The sequence below is a fragment of the Pipistrellus kuhlii genome, unplaced genomic scaffold (genome assembly GCF_014108245.1).
Source record: "Pipistrellus kuhlii isolate mPipKuh1 unplaced genomic scaffold, mPipKuh1.p scaffold_m20_p_2, whole genome shotgun sequence".
NCBI lineage: Eukaryota > Metazoa > Chordata > Mammalia > Chiroptera > Vespertilionidae > Pipistrellus > Pipistrellus kuhlii.
Window position 1 is genome coordinate 176,261,012 of NW_023425515.1, and position 20,914 is coordinate 176,281,925.

A 20,914-nucleotide genomic window follows, 5' to 3' on the forward strand; every position below is an offset into this window, starting at 1 on the left:
ACTAAGGCATCCATTAAGATGGCTGCAGTCTATCAACTTGGGTTAGAAAACCAATCCTTAAGATCAGGTAATATTTTGTGCACAGGCTTAATCACAGCTATATTAGACCCACGTTAGCAGTTTTGTGAAACTGTGCATCAGAAGTTCAACCAAATGAGATGATAACATTAGAGTCTAAAGGCACCTCTTGTTGACAAATAATGGAGACAAAAAATGCCTCCAAAGTTTCTCCCACAGGATGGAAGCTCACTAACACAGGACCTCAGCCTTAAAGTCTGGGTTCAGCAGATGAAACTGAAGACTGACATCTCAATAGCACTGACTTTTGGGACTGTCCTGGAGGCGAGACCCGGGTGAGCAGCTCATCAATAAGGAGAGTAGGGACACTTTCTTAAGAGGCACATCCATGTCTAACAGGAAGTTATCGGTCGAACCCTAGAGAGCACAGTGGTCACTGGGTTAAAAAAAAAGGCAAATCCTTGAAATAAGGCAGAGAAGACAATTACAAGACCACAAATTAACATGGGTTACTCAGTCAGCCGTCTTCTGGCAAAGTTAAGATGCATACAATCTGCAAACATTACTATGCAAAGTAAGTCTGATAAAGAATGAAATAAAAGCCAAAAAAAAAATAAAGGCAGAGAGGAGATACAAAAAGGAGAGAAGATTTATACTTTTAATCTGTCCTTTTAACAGGACAACTATCCTATTTCAAATATTTTGGATTACCAACTTGAAAATTTTGACAGGTAATTAGAGGTGTTAAAAGTTATTTGTATCCATTTATAAATCATGAGCAATTAACAATGGCTTGCAGCCTGATAAGGAATCTCTTCCTTATAGAAGATTAAAAGATTACTTCTTTTGGGCACCAGTAGACTTCACTTCTGCATAAAGGTGGGTGATTAGTTTGAGCCTGGGTGTTTTCGCCTAATGTCAGCTTTCAGGAGGTGGCCACCTTCAATTTAAAGAAACAAAAACTGTATCATCTTAACACTGCTTAAACACACATGCATGCACGCACGCACACACGCACGCACGCCTGAAGGATTTTATACAAAAAAATTTCAAGTTGGCAATGGGCACTTCCGAAAGGCAAAAAGTTCTTTAAATAAAAATCTTGTGGAAAATAAAATTCAAAATCTGCCAAGCACAAAACAGCAGAAGACAAGATGCTACTCTGGACAGGACCTGGACAGGGACCTTCACTGCTAACAGGGTGAGACACATGGACTGTATTGGTTATCTTAGAGACTCTGGAACCGCTGGTGGCTTCGCTTGTTCCTGTCAACCCACTGAGTCAGACTGTATCTTTCCAGAGGTTTCTGTCGGAACCGGGCATAGTTTCTGTTAACAGAGAGAGAGAGAAAATAAAAACAGAAAAGATGATGGTTTCAGCTGGGATGGCTCTTTGTATACAACTATTTTAAGAATATCATTACTTTAAGAAATCAAATAAATTTTACATTTCAATTCTCAAATTTTAGAAATTTTATACAAAGGTCATATTATAATTGCTATGTCCTTCCAAATTCCAAAGCACCTAACTCCCAGACAGGTATTATGTGGTAACAAATGTCCCAAGAAAACAATGTATAATAGAGATTAAGTAGAAAAAAAAAAATACTTTCCCCCTCTGGGAACATTTAGAACAGGATCTACATTTCATTGCTTGCATCAATAGGTCCTCACTGTCTGACACAGCTCAAGGTTGCTCAGGACACAGAAGTTAAAATTAGAATAAAATTCCCAGAGAAGGTAGTAAGTCATCATGTGAGCTTCACACTGGAAGTTTAGGGACTGAACAATTAACAGCACAGACTTAGAGTTTCTTGAGTCTCCTTTAGTCATGTGCGGGGCTGGGTTCTGAAGAGGACCCATTGAGATCATTTGAGCCCATTCTCAACTCCACTGTTCCTAATAACCCACCTGGGAAACTTTTTAAAGATGTAGATTCTTGTCCCATCCCTCACCTCCAGACTTAATGACTTAGAATCCCTATAATCAAAGCCTGGACACCTATATTTTTGGACATCTCCAGAGATGATTATGAGGAACAGCCAGAGTTGAAAATAATTGTAACAATACCTGACATTTACTTAGCACTATATACAAGCACTTCAATTCTTTGAACACCTCATCTCATTTAAAAAAATATATATTTTATTGACTTTTTACAGAGAGGAAGGGAGAGGGAGAGAGAGTTAGAAACATCGATGAGAGAGAAATATCTATCAACTGCCTCCTGCACACCTCCCACTGGGGATGTGCCCACAACCAAGGCACATGCCCTTGAATAAGGAAACTGATCCTCAGGTTAACTAACTTGTTCAAGGTCATATAGTGGAGTAAGCAGAAGAGCCTGGATTTGAATTCACACCAGAATTTATTTACTAACCATTACACTACATTGTCTTTCTGATAACTACAGATGAAACAGTGAGTGTAAAGGCTGAGGTAGGAGAATGTCTGCATCCTTGAAAAATAGCAAGGAAGCCAGTGACTAGAGCAGAATGAATAAAGCACAGAGTAGTAGGAGATGAGGTTAATGAGCTGTCAGACTAGGCCACGATCCTTAGTAGGGGATGTAGTGGATCATGAAAATGAGAAGGTGGGAAATCAAAAACCATTTGAAAATCCTGAGCAAAGAAGAAAATCTAACATGGACTAATGTTCTAAAAGAATCTCTTTGGCTACTGAGCTAAGAACAGTTGACGGGCAAAGGCAGAAGCAGGAGGTGATTTAGATTTGCAATAATCAGGTGAAAATTATGCAAAATGATCAGGTTTTAGATATATTTTGTATGTGGTGCTTACAAAATTTGCTAATGGAATAAATATATGGAAAGAGAGAAAGGAGCCAAAAATTACTTTAAGTTTTCTGGGTAACTGGTCAAAGTAACTGACTAAGTCTATAAAATTACACTGCATCAAGAAGAATCCGTAAGATTTCGGCACTAGAAAGGCCCTTTGAACCCTGGCCAGAGAGGCTCAGTTGGTTGAGTGTTGTTCCATGCACCAAAGGGTCACCGGTTCCATTCCCGGTCAGGACACATGCCCAGGTTGCAGGCTCAATCCCCACTAGGGGGTTTTAGGAGGAAGCTGACTGTTTCTCTCTCATATTGATGTTTCTTTCTATCTCTCTCTAAAACCAATAAAAATATTTTTAAAAGACCCTTTGACATTAATTAGTCCAACATCTTAATTTTACAGATGCAAGAACCAGAGAAGTAAAGTGATTAGATTAAAATCAAATAGATGAAAAACTGCAAAGCTAGTACTAAAACCTAGGTTTCCTGAATGTCAGTCCAGTTCTTATTCCATTATACTGTATTCCTCTTTTTCCACCTCTGGTTTTAAACAATTATAACCTCAACTTCCCACCACAATCCTCTTATAGCAAATTCTACCCTCTTCCTCCTCCCTTTAATCACCCACTCACCGAATGGTGAGGTCCGAAGGATGCGGATGGTTATGCATATGATGAACTTGATCCATCAAAGAACACAGTTCCACCAAGGCACCTGCAATACAGAGAGATCAGTGGTTAAAAATCAGGTCAATGAACCACCATTGTCAGCCTAGGTAAAAGCTTTCAGAGGAAGAGAAAGCAAGCACTGGTCCTAATACTATCTCTGAGCATTACAACCAGTCAGCACAAAAACTACAAGGCAGAGAGGGGAGCTTGTTCTTGGGTGATGATGATGAAACAATAAGACAGCTACCATTCATTCATTCAACATTTATTAGCTCCTACAATGTGTGAGGAACTTGACTGTCCCCTAGAATGTTGTGGTTTATAAGAGACTGTATCTGCCCTAGGTGATATTTACGGTGACACACAGAGACTGGGGCATGGGGACTAGAGAAAGTCGCCTCCAAGGGAAGTAAACTAAAGGCAGGGATCTATAGATGTAAGAAGTTGGTGAGATAAAGAGGGATGGGCGGTAGGATTGTCCAAGAGAAATAGCTAATGCAAAGGCCTGTAACACAAGATAACAAAATACATTCAAGAAACAAGAGAAGTTGAGAACAGAAGAGGGGTGGGGGCTTTTTGCTTGACTAGAAAAACTGGGATTCTGGCAAAGTGTTAGTAAGTACTTTACACATTACCTTAATTCTAAAAAAAAATCTTAGATGGAGAGAGATGTTATTAACATCATTTTAGAGATGAAAAACTATAGCTCAGGAAGTATACTTGCCTTAAGTGCTTATTAAATTGGACTCAAAACAACCTGCTTTGCGTTCAGCTTTTGCCACTATTTGATGATACTAATTTTGCACCTAAGGGTTGAGACTTAAGCTGAAGCTCACAAGAGAAGAAATTATGGTTTGAGAAAATAAATAATTTCTCTAGACCCGTGGCTCTCAAATTTTAACATGAATCACAATCAGCTATAAATGTTATAAAACAGATTGCTGGGTTCCAACCCCAGAGCTTCTGATTCTGTAGATTCGAGTGGGAAATGAGATCTTGCATTTCTAATAAATGCCCAAGTGATGCTGATGTTGGTTTGGGAATTACACTTTGAAAACCACTGTCTTGGACAGCAGAGATCTTTCTTTCACTAGTTTACATACTTCTCATTTATCTTATCTACTATGTTCTCAGGAACCAAGAGCACTCTAAGGTACAGACCATCTTTTCAAGTTCAGGTAAAAAATATTTACGACCAATTTATTCAAAGCCTCAAGAAGCCGACCTTTGTAAAAAAATATATAAACTTTGAAGTTAGGCAGACAAATTAAATTTCCAATCCAGTCACTAACTAGTTCTTGACCCTGAACAAATCATTTCATTTCTTCTAGCCCCATTTTACTCATCAAGGCACTGTGTGGGACAATAATATTTAGCTTGGAGTATTAGGAACATCTAGAACAATAGAAGTGTAATATGCTAATTAGACCAGACAACCTTCCGGATGAAGCCAGGGCTGCAAGGGAAGCCGGGTCTGGGTGCCTGCTGGCGGCTGGGGGAAGGAAGGCCTACTCTTGCACAAATTTCGTGCATTGGTCCTCTAGTAGTACATAAAAGCATAGAATACTGCCTGGCATACAGCCTGTGTGCAGTAAGTAGTAGCTATTATTATGATGTTACAGCCTCAGGCCTATGTTAGTTTGCAATGAGTCTTCAAATCCCATGACAATCAACTACCTATTTTTAAGGAAAATGCTTATTAAATGGATAAGTCTACATATAAACTATGACACTCAGCAGCACTTGGCAGATATTCTCCCTCTAACCATAATGATAATACTTTTCAGGAAATATTTATATCGATAGATTCATTTATTATCTATGCAGTAATATAAAAAAGCACAACCAAGGATAAAAGAAGACAATTGACAAATATATATGAAATATATTTGGCAAAGGTTTACTATCCTTTTTCTACAACAAGTCTCCTCATAAAACAAAATTTAGGTCAAGGACATGAACAGGCAATTCATACAAGTAGAACATAATGAAAAAAATGTTCAGTCTCACAAATATGGAAAAAATTAATCTCACTTCTTGATAAAGAAATAAAAATTTCCCCTTTAAGAAAGTAATTTTTAATTAGAAAATCCCTTGCCTTTAAGTTTTTCCAGCTAAAATCAAGTCTTGATTCTAAATTGCCCCTTTCCTATACCCTACTTTCACATCACTAGCACCCCATTCCCTCTAGCTCCCAAAAAAGAATGTTGTAATGAGGGGAATATCAGCTTTGTAAGAATTTCAAAATAAAATTTTCCTGCCAAAGCATTACCAAAGGAAGGCTGGCGAGCGAGACATGCAATTTTGGTGTCCAACCTCAAAATGAAACAAGACTATCTACAGACCATGTCCTTCAGTTCACTAATCTCTAGAAAACTGCCTTGATGATGGAAACTAAAGATATACTATAAACCTCCAACCAAGAAACATATTCATTTTACACTAAATGAAGAAAAAGACAGATTGATGAGGCCAAGGAGGCTTCATATATTCAACTACTAGGCATCATAATCTAGCAGCAGCACTTACCATATATTAGGCACTATCTAAGTGTTTTGTATAAACAACCTTACTTATTTCTGACAACAATCATATGTGGTATTTTCCCCATTTTACAGATGAAGAAACAGGCACAGAAAAGCAATTTGTCCAAGGTTACATGCCGGTGTATGTTTCTTGGCATCTGCAAGGGGTTCAGGAATCTAGAGAAGGTGCTGTGTGTAAATTATTGAAGAGTGCAGAGACAAAACATAATTTTGGAAGGCATTTGGGGGGCCAGAGGAACTGGCTAAAGAAATCTAGTTCTCTCTCCGAGACAGGTTTGGCTCAATAGAGCGTCGGCTTGGGGACTGAAGGGTCCCGGGTTCGATTCCAATCAAGGGCACGTACCTTGGTTGTGGGCATAATCCCCAGTAGAGGGTGTGCAAGAGGCAGCTGATCGATGATTCTCTCTCATCGATGTTTCTAACTCTCTATCTCTCTCCCTTCCTCTCTGTACAAAATAAAAAAATTTAAAAAAAATTTTTTAAAGAAATCAAGTTCTCTCGTCTCTCTGGACTCCTTACTTTTTATTAACCCAAATTATCCTAAAGCAAGGTTTAGTATACAGAATCCATTGTCAGATTGGAGGAATTGCCTTTGGCTCTTCAGGTGTATGGCCAGTAAGGGGCAATAACATGTAGATTGAAATGCCCTCAGCTGTCTGGCAGTAAGCAATCAGTTTTGCATCCTTTTTTCAATTTGAGGAAATGCTCTCAGCCATTTCCAACAGGCAATAACATATGTGATTCAGCTCTTACTGAGTTCCCAAGTTCCATCAACCTTTTGATGAAACTCTTGCTTTTATGACATGCTGGAATTGGCTTCCGGCAGTTACATAGCTAGTGACAGAGACCAAATTCCAACAATACCATGGGTTGAGTTTCCTAAAAATTTTTTCTGGGACTGACATTTTGTAGTGGGGATCAGAAAGCAAAAAAACATAACATAGTATTTCTCTTGCACACACAGTTGGCACATGGCACAGCCCCTATAAACAAGGAATGAATAATTATGGCTAAACTCATACACCAAAAAATTTAAGTTTTCATTAGCACTGAGAACTTACTGATGGACTATGGTAATCTTTATTATTATTATTATTATTTTAATATATTTCATTGATTTTTCACAGAGAGGATGAGAGAGAACCATCGATCAGCTGCTTTCTGCACCCCCTACTCCCACCAGGGATGTGCCCACAACCAAGGCACATGCCCCTGACCAGAATCAAACCTGGGACCCCTCAGTCCACAGGCCGACACTCCATCCACTGAGCCAAATAGGTTTTGGTGGTAACCTTTATTATTAATAAGACTTAATGATCACCATTGCAACAAAAAATTTAAGATACCTAGGAATAAACTTAACCAAGGAGGTAAAAGACCTGTACTCTGAAAACTATAGGATGTTGAAAAAAGAGACATTTTAATGATTTTTATTCTACCAATAAAAATGGTAGAATAAAAATCATTAAAATGTCCTGGGGGAGCGTTGGCCTGTGAACTGAAAGATCCCAAGTTCGATACCGGTCAAAAGCATGTACCTTGGTTGTGGGTATATCCCCAGTGGGGGGTGTGCAGGAGGCAGGTGATCGATGTTTCTCTCTCATCAATGTTTCTAACTATCTCTTTCCTTCCTCTCTGTAAAAATTCAATAAAATATATCTTTTTTAAAAGGCAATATAAAATAAAATAAAAAGTTTGTGGGGGAAATAAAAATCATGTAAGACCAGCTCAAAGCTTCAATCTTCTTCCTCCAAATTTAGACATACTAACAAGAATGGAAACATTTTTGTTTCGAATTCTGAATTCTCGCTTCCCTTCATAGTCTCTTAACAGATGGGATTTCTTGGACTAACAATTAGTACCATGAGTTTATTTTAAGTTGTGGCTAAAAGATGGTGAAGGCTATCTTTTGTTTTGTGGCTAAAAAGGAAATTCACCTAAGGATGAAATTAGGAGGAAAAAACACCTCAACATTTCTGGAATGAGATCAGCAATTCATCTAAACCTTAAATCTATAAGTATGTAGCTGACTGGTTTGGGGGGGGGGGGGAATCCAGTCTAATAACTGTCCTTAATAAGTTAAAAGTAAGTCAATTGTTAGAGGAGTAGAAATGATAATGCTGAGTGCTTGCTATGCCAAGGGCCCTTCTGTCAGGTTTTATATAATATCACATGACCCTACTCAATCAAGTTTGGCACATGATCCAAGAACAGGGATTCTCACAGCTGACTAATAATTTATAAGCTGGCCTGGCTTATAAATCAGATACTCTCTTTGTAATGTGAATGTGAGCTTTAGCAATGAGAACGAGAGAGAAGAGTATACAGACAGGGATCTAGGGACCAGAACTTGAGGTAGCTAATAGAGAGCAGAAGCACTAAATCAGCAGGGAAAACCTATGTAGTGAACAAAGACACCATTTCTGAAGGGGTCTGTCTCTATGGGGCCTGGCTAAGTTGTTGAGCATTTAATAATCTTCATTTTCTCTTGTAAATCCTTAAACTCAGTTACTTAAAGGAATTCACAATGTCTCTATGCCATGTAATTAAAAAAAATGCCAAGGACAGGGTAAAGAATGAAGGAAGGAAAGAAAAAAAAATGTGCTATAGGGGTTGGGCTACTGCTTTTCCTTCTTTTTTTTTTTATTATAAATATATTTTATTGATTTTTTACAGAGAGGAAGAGAGAGGGATAGAGAGTTAGAAACATCGACCAGCTGCTTCCTGCACACCCCCTACCAGGGATGTGCCCACAACCAAGGTACATGCCCTTGACCGGAATCGAACCCGGGACCCTTCAGTCCGCAGGCCGACACTCTATCCACTGAGCCAAACCGGTTTTGGCTCTTCTTCTTTTTTAAAAAAATGTTTTCAGCTCAGCCAGCATGGCTCAGTGATTGAACGTCAACCTATAAACCAAAAGGTCACTGGTTTGATTCCCAGTCAAGGCACATGCCCAATTGTGGGCTTGATCTCCAATTGGGGGAGTGCAGGAGGCAATCAATAATTCTCTCATCATTGACATTTCGATCTCTCTCTCCCTGTCCCTTCCTCTCTGAAACCAATAAAAATATTTTTTTAAAAAGACTTTATTGACATGAAAAAAAAATCAAGATATGTCTAAAAAAATGAAATACGTTTTCATCGATTTTAGAGAAAGAGGGAGAAGAGAAACATGATCAGTTGCCTCCCATATGCACCCTGACCGGGGATGGAACCCAAAATCTGGGTATGTCCCCTGACGAGGAATCGAACTGACAATCTTTTGGTGCATGGGGCAATGCTCAACCAACTGAGCAACACCAGCCAAGCTAGGCTCCTGCTTTTATGAACAGATTAATAGAATGAAAATAAAAAGGAAAAAATAGATTAAATAGAAAGCAATAATGCAAACGTGTAGGTCAACAACATGGCACTGATCTAGTACAAATCTTGACTGATTTTCCTTGTAGTCAAAGCAAAAAGCAACTTAAATGTCCACTGAAGGATGAATGGAAAATAAAATGTGGGATATACAATCAATGGAATACTATCTATCTATACTAATAAAAGAGAAACATGTAAATTGACCATAACTTCACTGATACCTCACAATGCCCACAGCCAATCAGGAGTGAGTATACAAATTAACCCAACAAAGATGGCGGCAGCCCTGCCTCCCCTCCATCCCCAGACCAGCCGCTCCGGCCTCTGGGCAGTAAGCCTCCTCAGGGCCTCCCTGCTGCGCTCCACACCTATCCACCATCCCTGCAGCCTCCCTGTGGCCCTGTGGCCCAGTGGCCCTGTGCCCCCCTCCCACCCCCAGAGGCAACCCTCTGGTGTCTGAGGTCATAGCTCCCAGTGTCTGACTCTCCCTCTACCTCACCTGCCACTCTGGTAAAAAAAAACAAACACCTAGCTTTGGAGCAGCTTAGTGATCGGGTACACATTAGTGCACCCTGGAAGCCCCCGGGCCAGCCAAGGGGCGAAGGTGGCGGCTCAGCTTTGTTTTGGATAGGTCAAAGAGGCCACCTACACAGTAACCCAAATGATCAGATCTCCCTCCTTCCTATCTCGCCAAATCAAGAGGGGAGGGGTGGTTGGAGTGAAAGGAGGGTGTGTGGGCAGGAGGCAGAGGGTAGAGGAGGAAAAAGATGAGGAAGGGGGCCAGTTGCATCCCACTTTCACAATGGGAAAGTGAAATGCACTAGCGTACCCAACCTTTCCAGTCCTTCCTGCCTGCCTCGCTTCCCCCACCTCCTTCCCGCTGAGCCTCCCTAGGAATGCCAGCGCTGCACAGAGTTACAGAGGAACTCTTCGGAGAAGGAGGGTGAGGAGGAGAAGGAGGGCGAGGAGGAAGCAGCACCCTCGGAGCGCACAGGCTACCTGAGCGCTTGGCATGCTGGCAGCCAGGAGAAGGAAAGCCTATTCTCGCACTAATCTTCGTGCATTGGGCTTCTAGTCCTATATAACAGAGAGCTAATGTGCCGATTAACCAAACAGCAGAAAAACCATCCAAAGCTGGGGCTACGAGGGCCAAACCCCTTGCACAAATTTCGTGCACTGGGCCTCTAGTTCTGCCATAAAATGGAAGGAAATTTTGGTACATGCTACACAACAAATGAATCTTGAGGACACTATGCCAAGTGAAGTAAGTCGTTCACAAAAAGACAAGTACTGTATGATTCAATTTATATGAGATAACTAAAGTAGCCAATTTAATATAAGATAGAATGGTGATTAGGGGCTCCTAGGAGGGAGGGAAGCCTAGTTGTTTTTAATGAGTAGAGAGTTTGAGAGTTGCATGATAAAAAGTTCTAGATATCTGTTTCACAACAATGTGAATAAACATAACACTACTGAACTGTATACTTAAAATGGTAAATGTTGTTTTCTTATCACAATAAAAAAAAAGATTAATGGGATTATGTCAGAAGACACAGGAACCCACTTAAAGGAGTTCCTATTGATCAAATCTGAAAAAAATTTAAGAAATGCATTGATTATGACACATTGTTTTTTTAAAAATCCATGAGGGGTTCTATGCAATGTGGGCCTTTCGTTGGCGACAGCCAATGAAGAGCAGTAGCCACAGCTCTGTGCTACCCCATGGCGATGAGCCTCAAAAAAGCTACCCGGGAAAAGCAGGTAGTTACCTATAAAGGAGCACCCATACGATTGTCAGCTGATTTCTCAACAGAAACCATGCAGGCCAGACGGGAATGGCAAGAAATATTCAAGGTGATGAATAGTAAGAACCTACAGCCAAAAATACTCTACCCAGCAAAGCTATCACTCAGAATCGAAGGCCAGATAAAGAGCTTCACTAACAAAAAAAAGCTAAAGGAGTACATCACTGCCAAACCAGAATTATATGAATTGCTAAAGGGGGTTCTTTAGGAAGAGGAAGAAAATAAAGATAAAAATTATGAACAACATGGCCGAAACTGGTTTGGTTCAGTGGTAGAGCGTTAGTCTGTGGACTGAAAGGTCCCGGGTTTGATGCCAGTCAAGGGCATGTACATTGGTTGCAGGCACATCCCCGATAGGGGGTGTGCAAGAGGCAGCTGGTCGATGTTTCTCTCTCATTGATGTTTCTAGCTCTCTATCTCCCTTCCTCTCTGTAAAAAGTCAATAAAATATATTTTTTTTAAAATTATGAACAACAAATGCATAACTATCAACAAGAGAATCTAAAAACCAAGGGAATTAAAAAATCTGATGAACAATATTAACTGGTGAATATAATAGAATCAGAGGTATGGAAGGGGAGTGAACTGACGATTCTCAAGGTAAAGGGGAATGGGGGGTGTGGGAAGAGACTGAACATAAACTGTGCACCTATGGATAAGGACAATGGGGGGTAGGGAAAGGGCAGAGGGTGGGGTGGGAACCTGGTGGAGGGGAGCAATGGAGGGGGGGAAAATAAGGAACATTTGTAATAATATGAACAATAAAGATTTATTTAAAAAAAAAAACAAAAAAAAAAAAAACAACTACCCGGTACCCAAGAACATGAACCAGGCAAGGAACAGCTGCAGCCAGGAGTGCCTTACCAAGCACACCAAGTTCATGTGGGCCATGATCTGAGGGGTGTGCGGTTTTACCCTCTAACAATCCGCCATGAAGCTGCTCAAGATCTCCAAGGACAAACAGACCCTGAAGTTGAGTGGGGACACACAGCTGGGCCAAAAAGGAGAGGAGCTCAGCAACCGCCTTATAGAAACGAGGAAGGCAACAGCCAGGGACTGAGTCCCATCCCCTCTGTATATAAGAAAACCTTTTCAAAAACAAATAATAAATCCATGAGGTAAAAGTGATACTAAAAAATTTATACAGACGAATGCCAGCTAACAACTGTAGAAAAATGATATATTTAGAAAATGAATACTTTCCAATTCTCCGTATAGTGGCTGATTCAGGCAAGGATCATCAATGAATGCTCAAACCATTAGGGGATTAATTGTGGAACAGGATATTTGAATGGTACCAAAGCAGCACTCCACAGATGATTTACTAATTACAAAGGGAATAATGTACCTTACAATGGAGAAATGTTTCAATTAACATTTTAACAAGGTGATTAAACTTAGCATCACTATTAGTGGAAATACCCGTCATTAGTTGGTACTTCCTAATTTGATACAGAATAAATACACAATAGTACCTGTGAATTATTCCAGCCAAAAAATATTTAATCTGAATCTAATCCATCTTCTAGACCAGCAGTTGGCAAACCGAGGCTCGTGAGCCACATGTGGCTCTTTGGCCCCTTGAGTGTGGCTCTTCCACAAAATACCACGGCCTGGGCAAGTCTATTTTGAAGTAGTGGTGCTAGAAGAAGTTTAAGTTTAAAAAACTTGGCTCTCAAAAAAAATTTCAATCGTTTTACTGTTGATATTTGGCTCTGCTGACTAATGAGTTTGCCAACCACTGTTCCAGAACCAGTTTACAGTAAATTCAAGGGATGACACCAAAAAAGGGAAACACAATTCAAAATGTGGGACAATCTACAAAACAAGTGACCTGGCCTGGCTGGTGCAGCTCAGTGACTGAGCATCAACCTATGAACCAGGAGGTCACAGTTCGATTCCCAGTCAGGCACATGCCGGGGTTATGGGCTTGATCCCCACTAGAGGGTGTGCAGGTGGCTGATCAATGATTCTCATCATTGATGTTTCTGCCTCTCTCTTTCTCTTCTTCTCTTAAACCAATAAAAATATATATATTTTTAAAAAGGTGACCCTGTCCTAGCTGGTTTGGCTCAATGGATAGAGCGTCGGCCTGAAGACTGAAGGGCCCTGGATTCGATTCCAGTCAAGGGCACATGCCCAGATTGCAGGCTTCACCCCCAGAAGGGGGTGTGCAGAAGGCAGCCAATCAATGATTCTCATCACTGATGTTTCTCTTTCCCTTCTCCCTTCCTCTCTGAAATCAATAAAAAAAATTATTTTTAAAAAGGTAGGGGGTGGGGTGGGCATACGTGGGGAGAGTTTTGGGATGGGAATGGGGGGATGAGGACAATTATGTGATACCATAATAATTTTTTCTAAAAGTGTTCATTAAAAAAAAAAAAAAAAGTGACCTGGATTAGGAGAGACTTAAGGAGACACAGGCACATGTTGGTTCATGGCCCCAGTCCTCATTGACGTTCATGGTGAATAGCAATGTGCCCCATGCCTTGGTACCACCAGCTGGACTCTTTGAGTTCACCTAGCAGCTGGTGCAGGAAACCAGCAAGCCTGCCCAGTATGTTGCAGTGCACATGGTTCCGGACAACAGTTAAACCTTAATTCAATCCTGTTTTAATAATTTACAAGAGACATTTTTGGAAAAACAAGGAAATTGGAATATAGGTGATTTTAAGAAATTATGATTAATTTTGTCCTCTTTGAAGGGATGCTTTTAGTTATATTTGCAAAAGGGAAGTTTTTCTTTTGCTGTAGTTGTCTTCTTTGCAGAATTAGTTTGTGAGCAAATGAAACATACAGAGTTTGGCTTAATATAAAGAACAACTTTCTAACAATTTTCTAATCAATGAATGGCCTATTTCATGAGGTAATGAGTTATGTACTATTAGAACTCTAAGCAAAGGCTGAAAGGTCACTTGGCAAAGATACACAGAACAGAATTATGTGTTAGGAGATTAAAGAGAAGATCTTAATGGTCCTTTTCTACTCTAAGGATTTATTTCATACAAAGTTTTCCATTAGATGGGATTTCATAACGGTTGGCACTTCTTTTTTATATATATATATATATATATATATATTTTATTGATTTTTTACAGAGAGGAAGGGAGAGGGACAGAGAGCCAGAAAATCGATGAGAGAGAAACATCGACCAGCTGCCTTCTGCACACCCCCCACCGGGGATATGCCTGCAACCAATGTACATGCTCTTGACTAGAATTGAACCCGGGACCCCTCAGTCTGCAGACCGACACTCTATCCACTGAGCCAAACCAGTTTTGGCGGTTGGCACTTTGTAAATGCTATTAGAGATTAGACCTATCCTATCTAACAAAGAGGGAATATGCTAATTGACACTTACACCATTGCAAAGATGGTGGCACCCACAGCCAATAAGGAGGGAATATACTAATCGTGTGGTTGGCAAACTGTGGCTCGCGAGCCACATGTGGCTCTTTGGCCCCTTAAGTGTGGCTCTTCCACAAAATACCATGGCCTGGGTGAGTCTATTTTGAAAAAGTGGCGTTAAAGAAGTTTAAGTTTAAAAAATTTGGCTCTCAAAAGAAATTTCAATCATTGCACTGTTGATATTTGGCTCTGTTGACTAAGGAGTTTGCCGACCACTGTACTAATAGACTGCCCTGCCCTCAAAGATGGCGGCACCCATAGCCAATAAGGAGGGAATATGCTAACTGACAAATGGCAGCATCTGGTCCCCTCAGCCCTGCCAGGGCGGCAGGCACACAGCAAACTCTGTGCATCTGCCTCAGTCCTCTCAGCCCGCCAGGGCCAGTCCAAGGCGCAGACAAGCCTCGGATGGTGGCTGCCTAGCTGCCCAGGGCCGCCGGAGGCTCAGGTAACCAGGGCTGGCCGAATCTTGCGCTGCTGATAGTGGCAGCAGCAGAGGCGTGATGGGGGCGTCCTTCCCCTGACTGCCAGGTCACCTGTCCCTGATGGCTCCCAGATTGTGAGAGGGGCCAGGCCAGGCTGAGGGAACATCCCCCACTTCAGTACATGAATTGTCATGCATCGGGCCTCTAGTAATAGAATGGAGTTAAAGGATGAATTATATTATTATATCTTGTATCTATAATATATACATTATTGATTAAATGTGCCCAGCTGGCATGGCTCAGTGGTTGAGTATCAACCTTTGAACCAGGAGGTCAAGGTTCAATTCCTGGTCAGAATACATGCCCAGGTTGTGGGCTTAATCCCCAGTGTGGGGCATGCAGGAGTCAGCCAATCAATGATTCTCTCTCTCATCATTGATGTTTCTATTTCTCTCTCCCTCTCCCTCTCCCTTCCGCTCTGAAATCAATAAAAAATATTTTTTTAAAGTAATTTTCACATAAGCTAAATAAGCTTTGTTATTATCCCCATTTTATAAATGAGAAAACTGAGCTTTTATTGGTTCAAAGTCACTCAACCTGTAAGTAATGGTGCTAGATATGAACCCAGAAATTAACTTTAGACTAGACTTTATTCTCCCAATTACTAAAATATTCTGCCTTTCTTCCGTTATTCAAGCTGTTTCTTTTTTTAATATATATTTTTATTGATTTCAGAGAGGAAGGGAGAGGGAAAGAAACATCAATGATGAGAATCACTGATCGGTTGCTTCCTGTACACTCCTTACTGGGGATTGAGCCCCAGCATATGCCCTTGACTGGAATTGAACCTGGTACCCTTCAGACACTATCCACTGAGCCAAACTGGCTAGGGCTATTTTAGCTGCTTCTTATGTGATATAGATTGTTGTGATAAAATGGGAGAGACACTGCTAAATGGGGGAAGAGACTAGAAAAGATGCTATAAAATGAGCAGTTGCTCATTGCTTTTCTTGTGACATTTTTTTTAAATGCCCCAATTGAGAAAGAAAACTGTATAACTGCATATTATTAGTGCCAACTAACTATTATATAAAAGAAAGTAAGTCACCTCATGAAAGAAAAAACAATGATCAATGCCCTAGCCGGTTTGGCTCAGTGGATAGAACATTGGCCTGCAGACTGAAGGGTCCCAGGTTTGATTCTGGTCAAGGGCACATGCCTAGATTGTGGGCTCGATCCCCAGTGGGAAGTGTGCAGGAGGCAGCCAATCAATGATTCTTTCTCATCATTGATGTTTCTATTTTTTTTCTCCCTCTCCCTTATTCTCTGAAATCGATAAAAAATATTTTTAAATTGATTTTATTGATTTTTTTACAGAGGAAGGGAGAGTGATAAAAAGCTAGAAACATCGATGAGAGAGAAACATCGATCAGTTGCCTCCTGCACAAACTCTACCAGGGATGTGCCCGCAACCAAGGTACATGCCCTTGACAGAAATCAAACCTGGGACCTTTCAGTCCGCAGGCTGACACTCTATCCACTGAGCCAAACCGGTTTTGGCAATAAAAAATATTTTTAAAAAAATTATCAAGCCTCTTCCACAGAGGCTGAATATAAACAAAATTTTTTTTTTTAAATCTGCCCCTCCAGTGACTAGGTGTGTGTGGGGGGGGGGTGGGGGTGGGAGGGTGAGGGGATTGTCCCTAGTTCCATCAGTTCAACTAAAGGGATCTCACAAACCAAAGGGCTGAGCAATCAGTATGAGTAGTATTTGATTGTTTAATAAAATCTTTGAGAAAAAAAATAAAAGGACCTGGCCCTGGCTGGTGTTTCTAAATGGTTAGAGCATTAGCCCATGCATCTTAGGGTCATGGGTTCGATTACTGGTCAAGGGTAGGTACCTGGGTTGCAGGTTTGATCCCCAGCCTTGGTTGGGACACATGCAGAAGGCAACCAATCAATGTCTCTTTCTCACATGGATGTTTCTCTCTCTTCACCTTCCCCCTTCCTCCCTTCCGTTTTCTCTAAAAGTCAATGGAAAAAATATCCTCTAGTGAGTATTAACATAAATGAACAAACTAATTAATTAAAATGACCTGGAATAAAAAAATTCTTTTGACTGATGTCTCAACAGTTCTAAACCTTTCATTCATAGCCTTATAAAACAAAAAAAGAAAAACTCACTAATCATTCAAGATCTGTCAAAGAAAGGGGAGTCTCCCTCTGATCTTTGGCCAAAAATTCTTCTAAAACCCTCTATAGTAACCTTAGAGTAACTGAACTAGCCTACCTAGAGCATCCTCCTCCTCCCATCTTCCAACTCTCCCCAAACACAAACAGAAGGGCTCTTTCCTTGCTCCTACTGCACTTTATACATAATTATATTAGAGCACTAATCAACATTGCAGTATAATTATCTTTTTCTTATCTAGGCTATTAATTCCAAGAGGGCCAAGTCTCTACCTCACTTCTCTTTAAGTTTACTATTCCTAATCTTCAAAATTAGCACCAGTGAGAGTTCTCGAGATAGGTTTGCTATATAGGGAAAGACACAAAGATGACAAAATATAGAGTGATCTTTTATGAGAAGAAATTATTTTGTAAGATTTCTAACTTCTGCATCTTCAGTGAAGACCAGTTTCCCTTTAGGAGTTTTCCCCTCCCTCCCCCCCATCAGCCAATAGTTCAGGATGAATGGGAACTAGAGAAAAAGTCTAGCTAGCCATTTTGGTTTGCAATAGGTTTCCATGAACAAGGGATGACTCAACTTAAAGGATCAGGAAGGTAGTCAGAGCCTTTCAAGAGTTTTTATTCAGATGGCAAAGATGCAGGATGTAATTTGAAATGCCTGCGTTTTTTACATTTAAATGCTAAAGACAAGAGGGAAATAATTCCAAATAAAAATCAATGATTACTAAGCAGTACCTGCTCATCCACTCTACTGTTTTTCAGACAAAAAACAAACCTCTGGCAAAAAAGTATAGGTCTGGTTACACCCTTCAACCATGGGGAACGTACTTTTCATGTACTGATATGAGTCTCTTTGGACCCCTCGTTAAGGTTAGCTCAGCCACTTTCTAGATAATATGGTTAGGCAATCCTTTGAAGTGAAAATTTTGGGGTCTGCAAGTTATCTTTCTCACCAATTTGAGAAAATTAAGTGATATTATACTGGAAAAACAGTACCATCACATCTGTACCATGTTACCTTGGTTAGAATCCACTGAGTCTTTTATATGAGCAAAAACACTCCTGACATAAGTTTGCTTCTTCCGTTCTAGATCTGATTGTGAAAACGGTGAAACATTAGTCCTGGAACAAAGCAAACCAGAAGGAAAAACAGTCCATTAGAATTATGAGTATAGTGTTTTATTGACAGGAGATATATATTGCTGATCAATCAGAACAACTAAATTTCATAAGCAAAATACTCTCTAAGATTCAGGGACATAAGATAGTTTTAGGCACATGAAGCTGAAATCAAGTATGGAGTTGAGAGAGAAAAGAAGAGATCAACAGTCTCCTGCTAACAACGCACAGGAAAGTGATGACAACTTGGTTCCTAGGAAAAAAAGCATTTGAGTAATTCAAGGTCAGGAAATAGCTAACTTCATAGAGCTACAGAAACCTGAATGTGATAAACAGAAAAGAATGAGCTGGCCGAGACCGGTTTGGCTCAATGGATAGAGCATCGGCTTGGGGACTGAAGGGTCCCGGGTTCGATTCCGGTCAAGGGCATGTACCTTGGTTGCGGGCATATCCCCAGTGGGGGGTGTGCAAGAGGCAGCTGATCGATGACTCTCTCTCATCGATGTTTCTAACTCTCTATCTCTCTCCCTTCCTCTCTGTAAAAACTCAATAAAAAATATTAAAAAAAATATATATATATATATATTTTAAAAAAAACAAAAAACCAGCTGGATCTGGCAATTAAAAAATTGATGACATCTGGTCCTTACTCATACTGACTCTGCACTATATTGAGGAGTCTGTGGATGAGAATATTGTGATAGTCAAGTTATTACGGTTCCAAGAAGCCTGACTTATATTCTCTGGTATAATTTCCAATGTGAGCAATTCAGTATGTTTCCCTCAAATTATGCAAACAAAAGAAAAAGAAAAACAGAAAAGGGACTTTAGCCTTATTTTTAATACTTTAAAATTTCAAAAGCAGAATACCTATACAAATGCACATGGATACATTTACAATTTTTCAAATATCATTGTAAGGAAGTCAATGTGACCCAATCTAAAAAACAGCTTTGCTAATTAAAAAGGCCCATGTGGAGACACTGCCATCTCCTGGCAATAAGAGCAAAGATTGAAAAGGTTGGCCCAAATCTGCAGTCTCTATAAGAATTTTTCCCCAAGACAGTTGTAAATGATTTTCTACAGTTATATTTTAACATTCTTGTTAAAAATTATTCTAACCTCCTAACATATCTGTGACCAGGCTTGTCCATACACAGGAAAAGGAATCTTACATTTATACAGTGCTTTCACTAATATGTCTTTTTCTAGTCTTCAAAATTATCTTGTAAGGTAGTGGAAAAGGCATCATTGGCCTCACTTTAATGACATAACTAGAGGCCCAGTCCAATAAATTTGTTGACACACACACACACACAGAGTTCCCCTCAGCCTAGCCTGCACCCTCTCCAATCCGGGACCTTTCGGGGGATGTACGACTGCCAGTTTAGGCCTGATCCCCGGGATCGGGCCTAAACTGGCAGTGAGATATTCCCTCTCACAATCCAGGACCATTGGCTCCTAACTGCTCACCTACCTGCCAGCCTGATATCCCCTAACCACTTCTGCCTGCTGGCCTGGTCACCCCTCACTGACCCCCTGCCAGCCTGGTTGCCCCTCACGGGCCCCCCTGAGAGCCTGATTGCCCCCAACTGCCCTCCTCTGCGGGCCTGGTTGCCTTTCACTGTCCCCCCTACCCCTCACTAACTCCCTTGCCGGCCTGGTTACCCCTCACTGCCCCCTCTACCAACCTGGTTGCCTCCAACTTCCCCCCATGATGGCCTTGTCGCCCCACACAGCCTGATGTTCAGTCGTTACTGTGAGGGCATCCCAATCAATTTGCATATTACCCTTTTATTAGTATAGATGAGTCAGAGATCATTTGACTTGCCCAAGATCACACTAATAGGTGGTGCTAGAACTTCAAGTATGCTCACTCAGGTTTTTTTCTCCACACTACAGGGAAACTGAGGAGGAAATCAGCATATTTCATTACACTATTACCTTGCTTTGGTTTGCAGAACAGGAATGACTTTGCCTATTCTCTCAGGAACTTTCAGCTTCCCAGAATCCTTGTCAAGAACATCCTTTTTTTCAGAGCAAAAGAAATGCAGAAGGAAAGATGGTTCTTAGTAATAAGAAATAACTGAGGATACCATTTATGCAAATGCCCTTAAACTAAGGCATATCCTTATCCCACTGTGCACCAGGCACTATGATAGCTGCTTTAAATGAGATAGCGACTGCAATCTTAAGTGGGGGAAAGGGGGCTTAGAACCCTAAGCAGCAGGGATTATTAAACCCATTTGGAGGAAAAGGAATCAGGCTCAAAGAGGTTAAGGAAATTGCCCAAGATTTTTCAATTCTTCTGAGGCTGACTTAGAGCTGGTACTACATTTAATATAGCAATATTAGAGGCCCGAGGCACAAAATTCATGCAAGAGTAGGCCTTCCTTCCCCGGCTGCCAGCACCGGCTTCCCTCTGGCACCCGGGCTTCCCTCCAGCTGCTGGTAGGCACCCGGGACCTGGGCTTCCCTTGCAGCCCTGGCTTCGTCTAGAAGAATGTCCAGTCTAATTAGTATATTATGCTTTTATTATTATAGATAACCAAAGCTTGGGCTGAAGCCCAAAGAGAGG

The 20,914-nt window shown here is 40.7% G+C and overlaps 1 protein-coding gene across 1 annotated transcript in view; it reads right to left on the reverse strand.

The window, feature by feature from the left end:
• Positions 1 to 662: 662 nt before the first annotated feature.
• Positions 663 to 20,914, reverse strand: part of LOC118723761 (S100P binding protein) — a 31,496-nt gene continuing 11,244 nt past the window's right edge. The window contains exons 4-7 of the mRNA XM_045584903.1: positions 20,281 to 20,363; positions 18,236 to 18,339; positions 3,442 to 3,523; positions 663 to 1,347 (exon numbers count right to left, since the gene is read on the reverse strand). Coding sequence (XP_045440859.1) covers positions 1,248 to 1,347; positions 3,442 to 3,523; positions 18,236 to 18,339; positions 20,281 to 20,363 — 369 coding nt within the window. The 3' untranslated portion in view covers positions 663 to 1,247. The remainder of the gene's footprint in view (positions 1,348 to 3,441; positions 3,524 to 18,235; positions 18,340 to 20,280; positions 20,364 to 20,914) is intronic.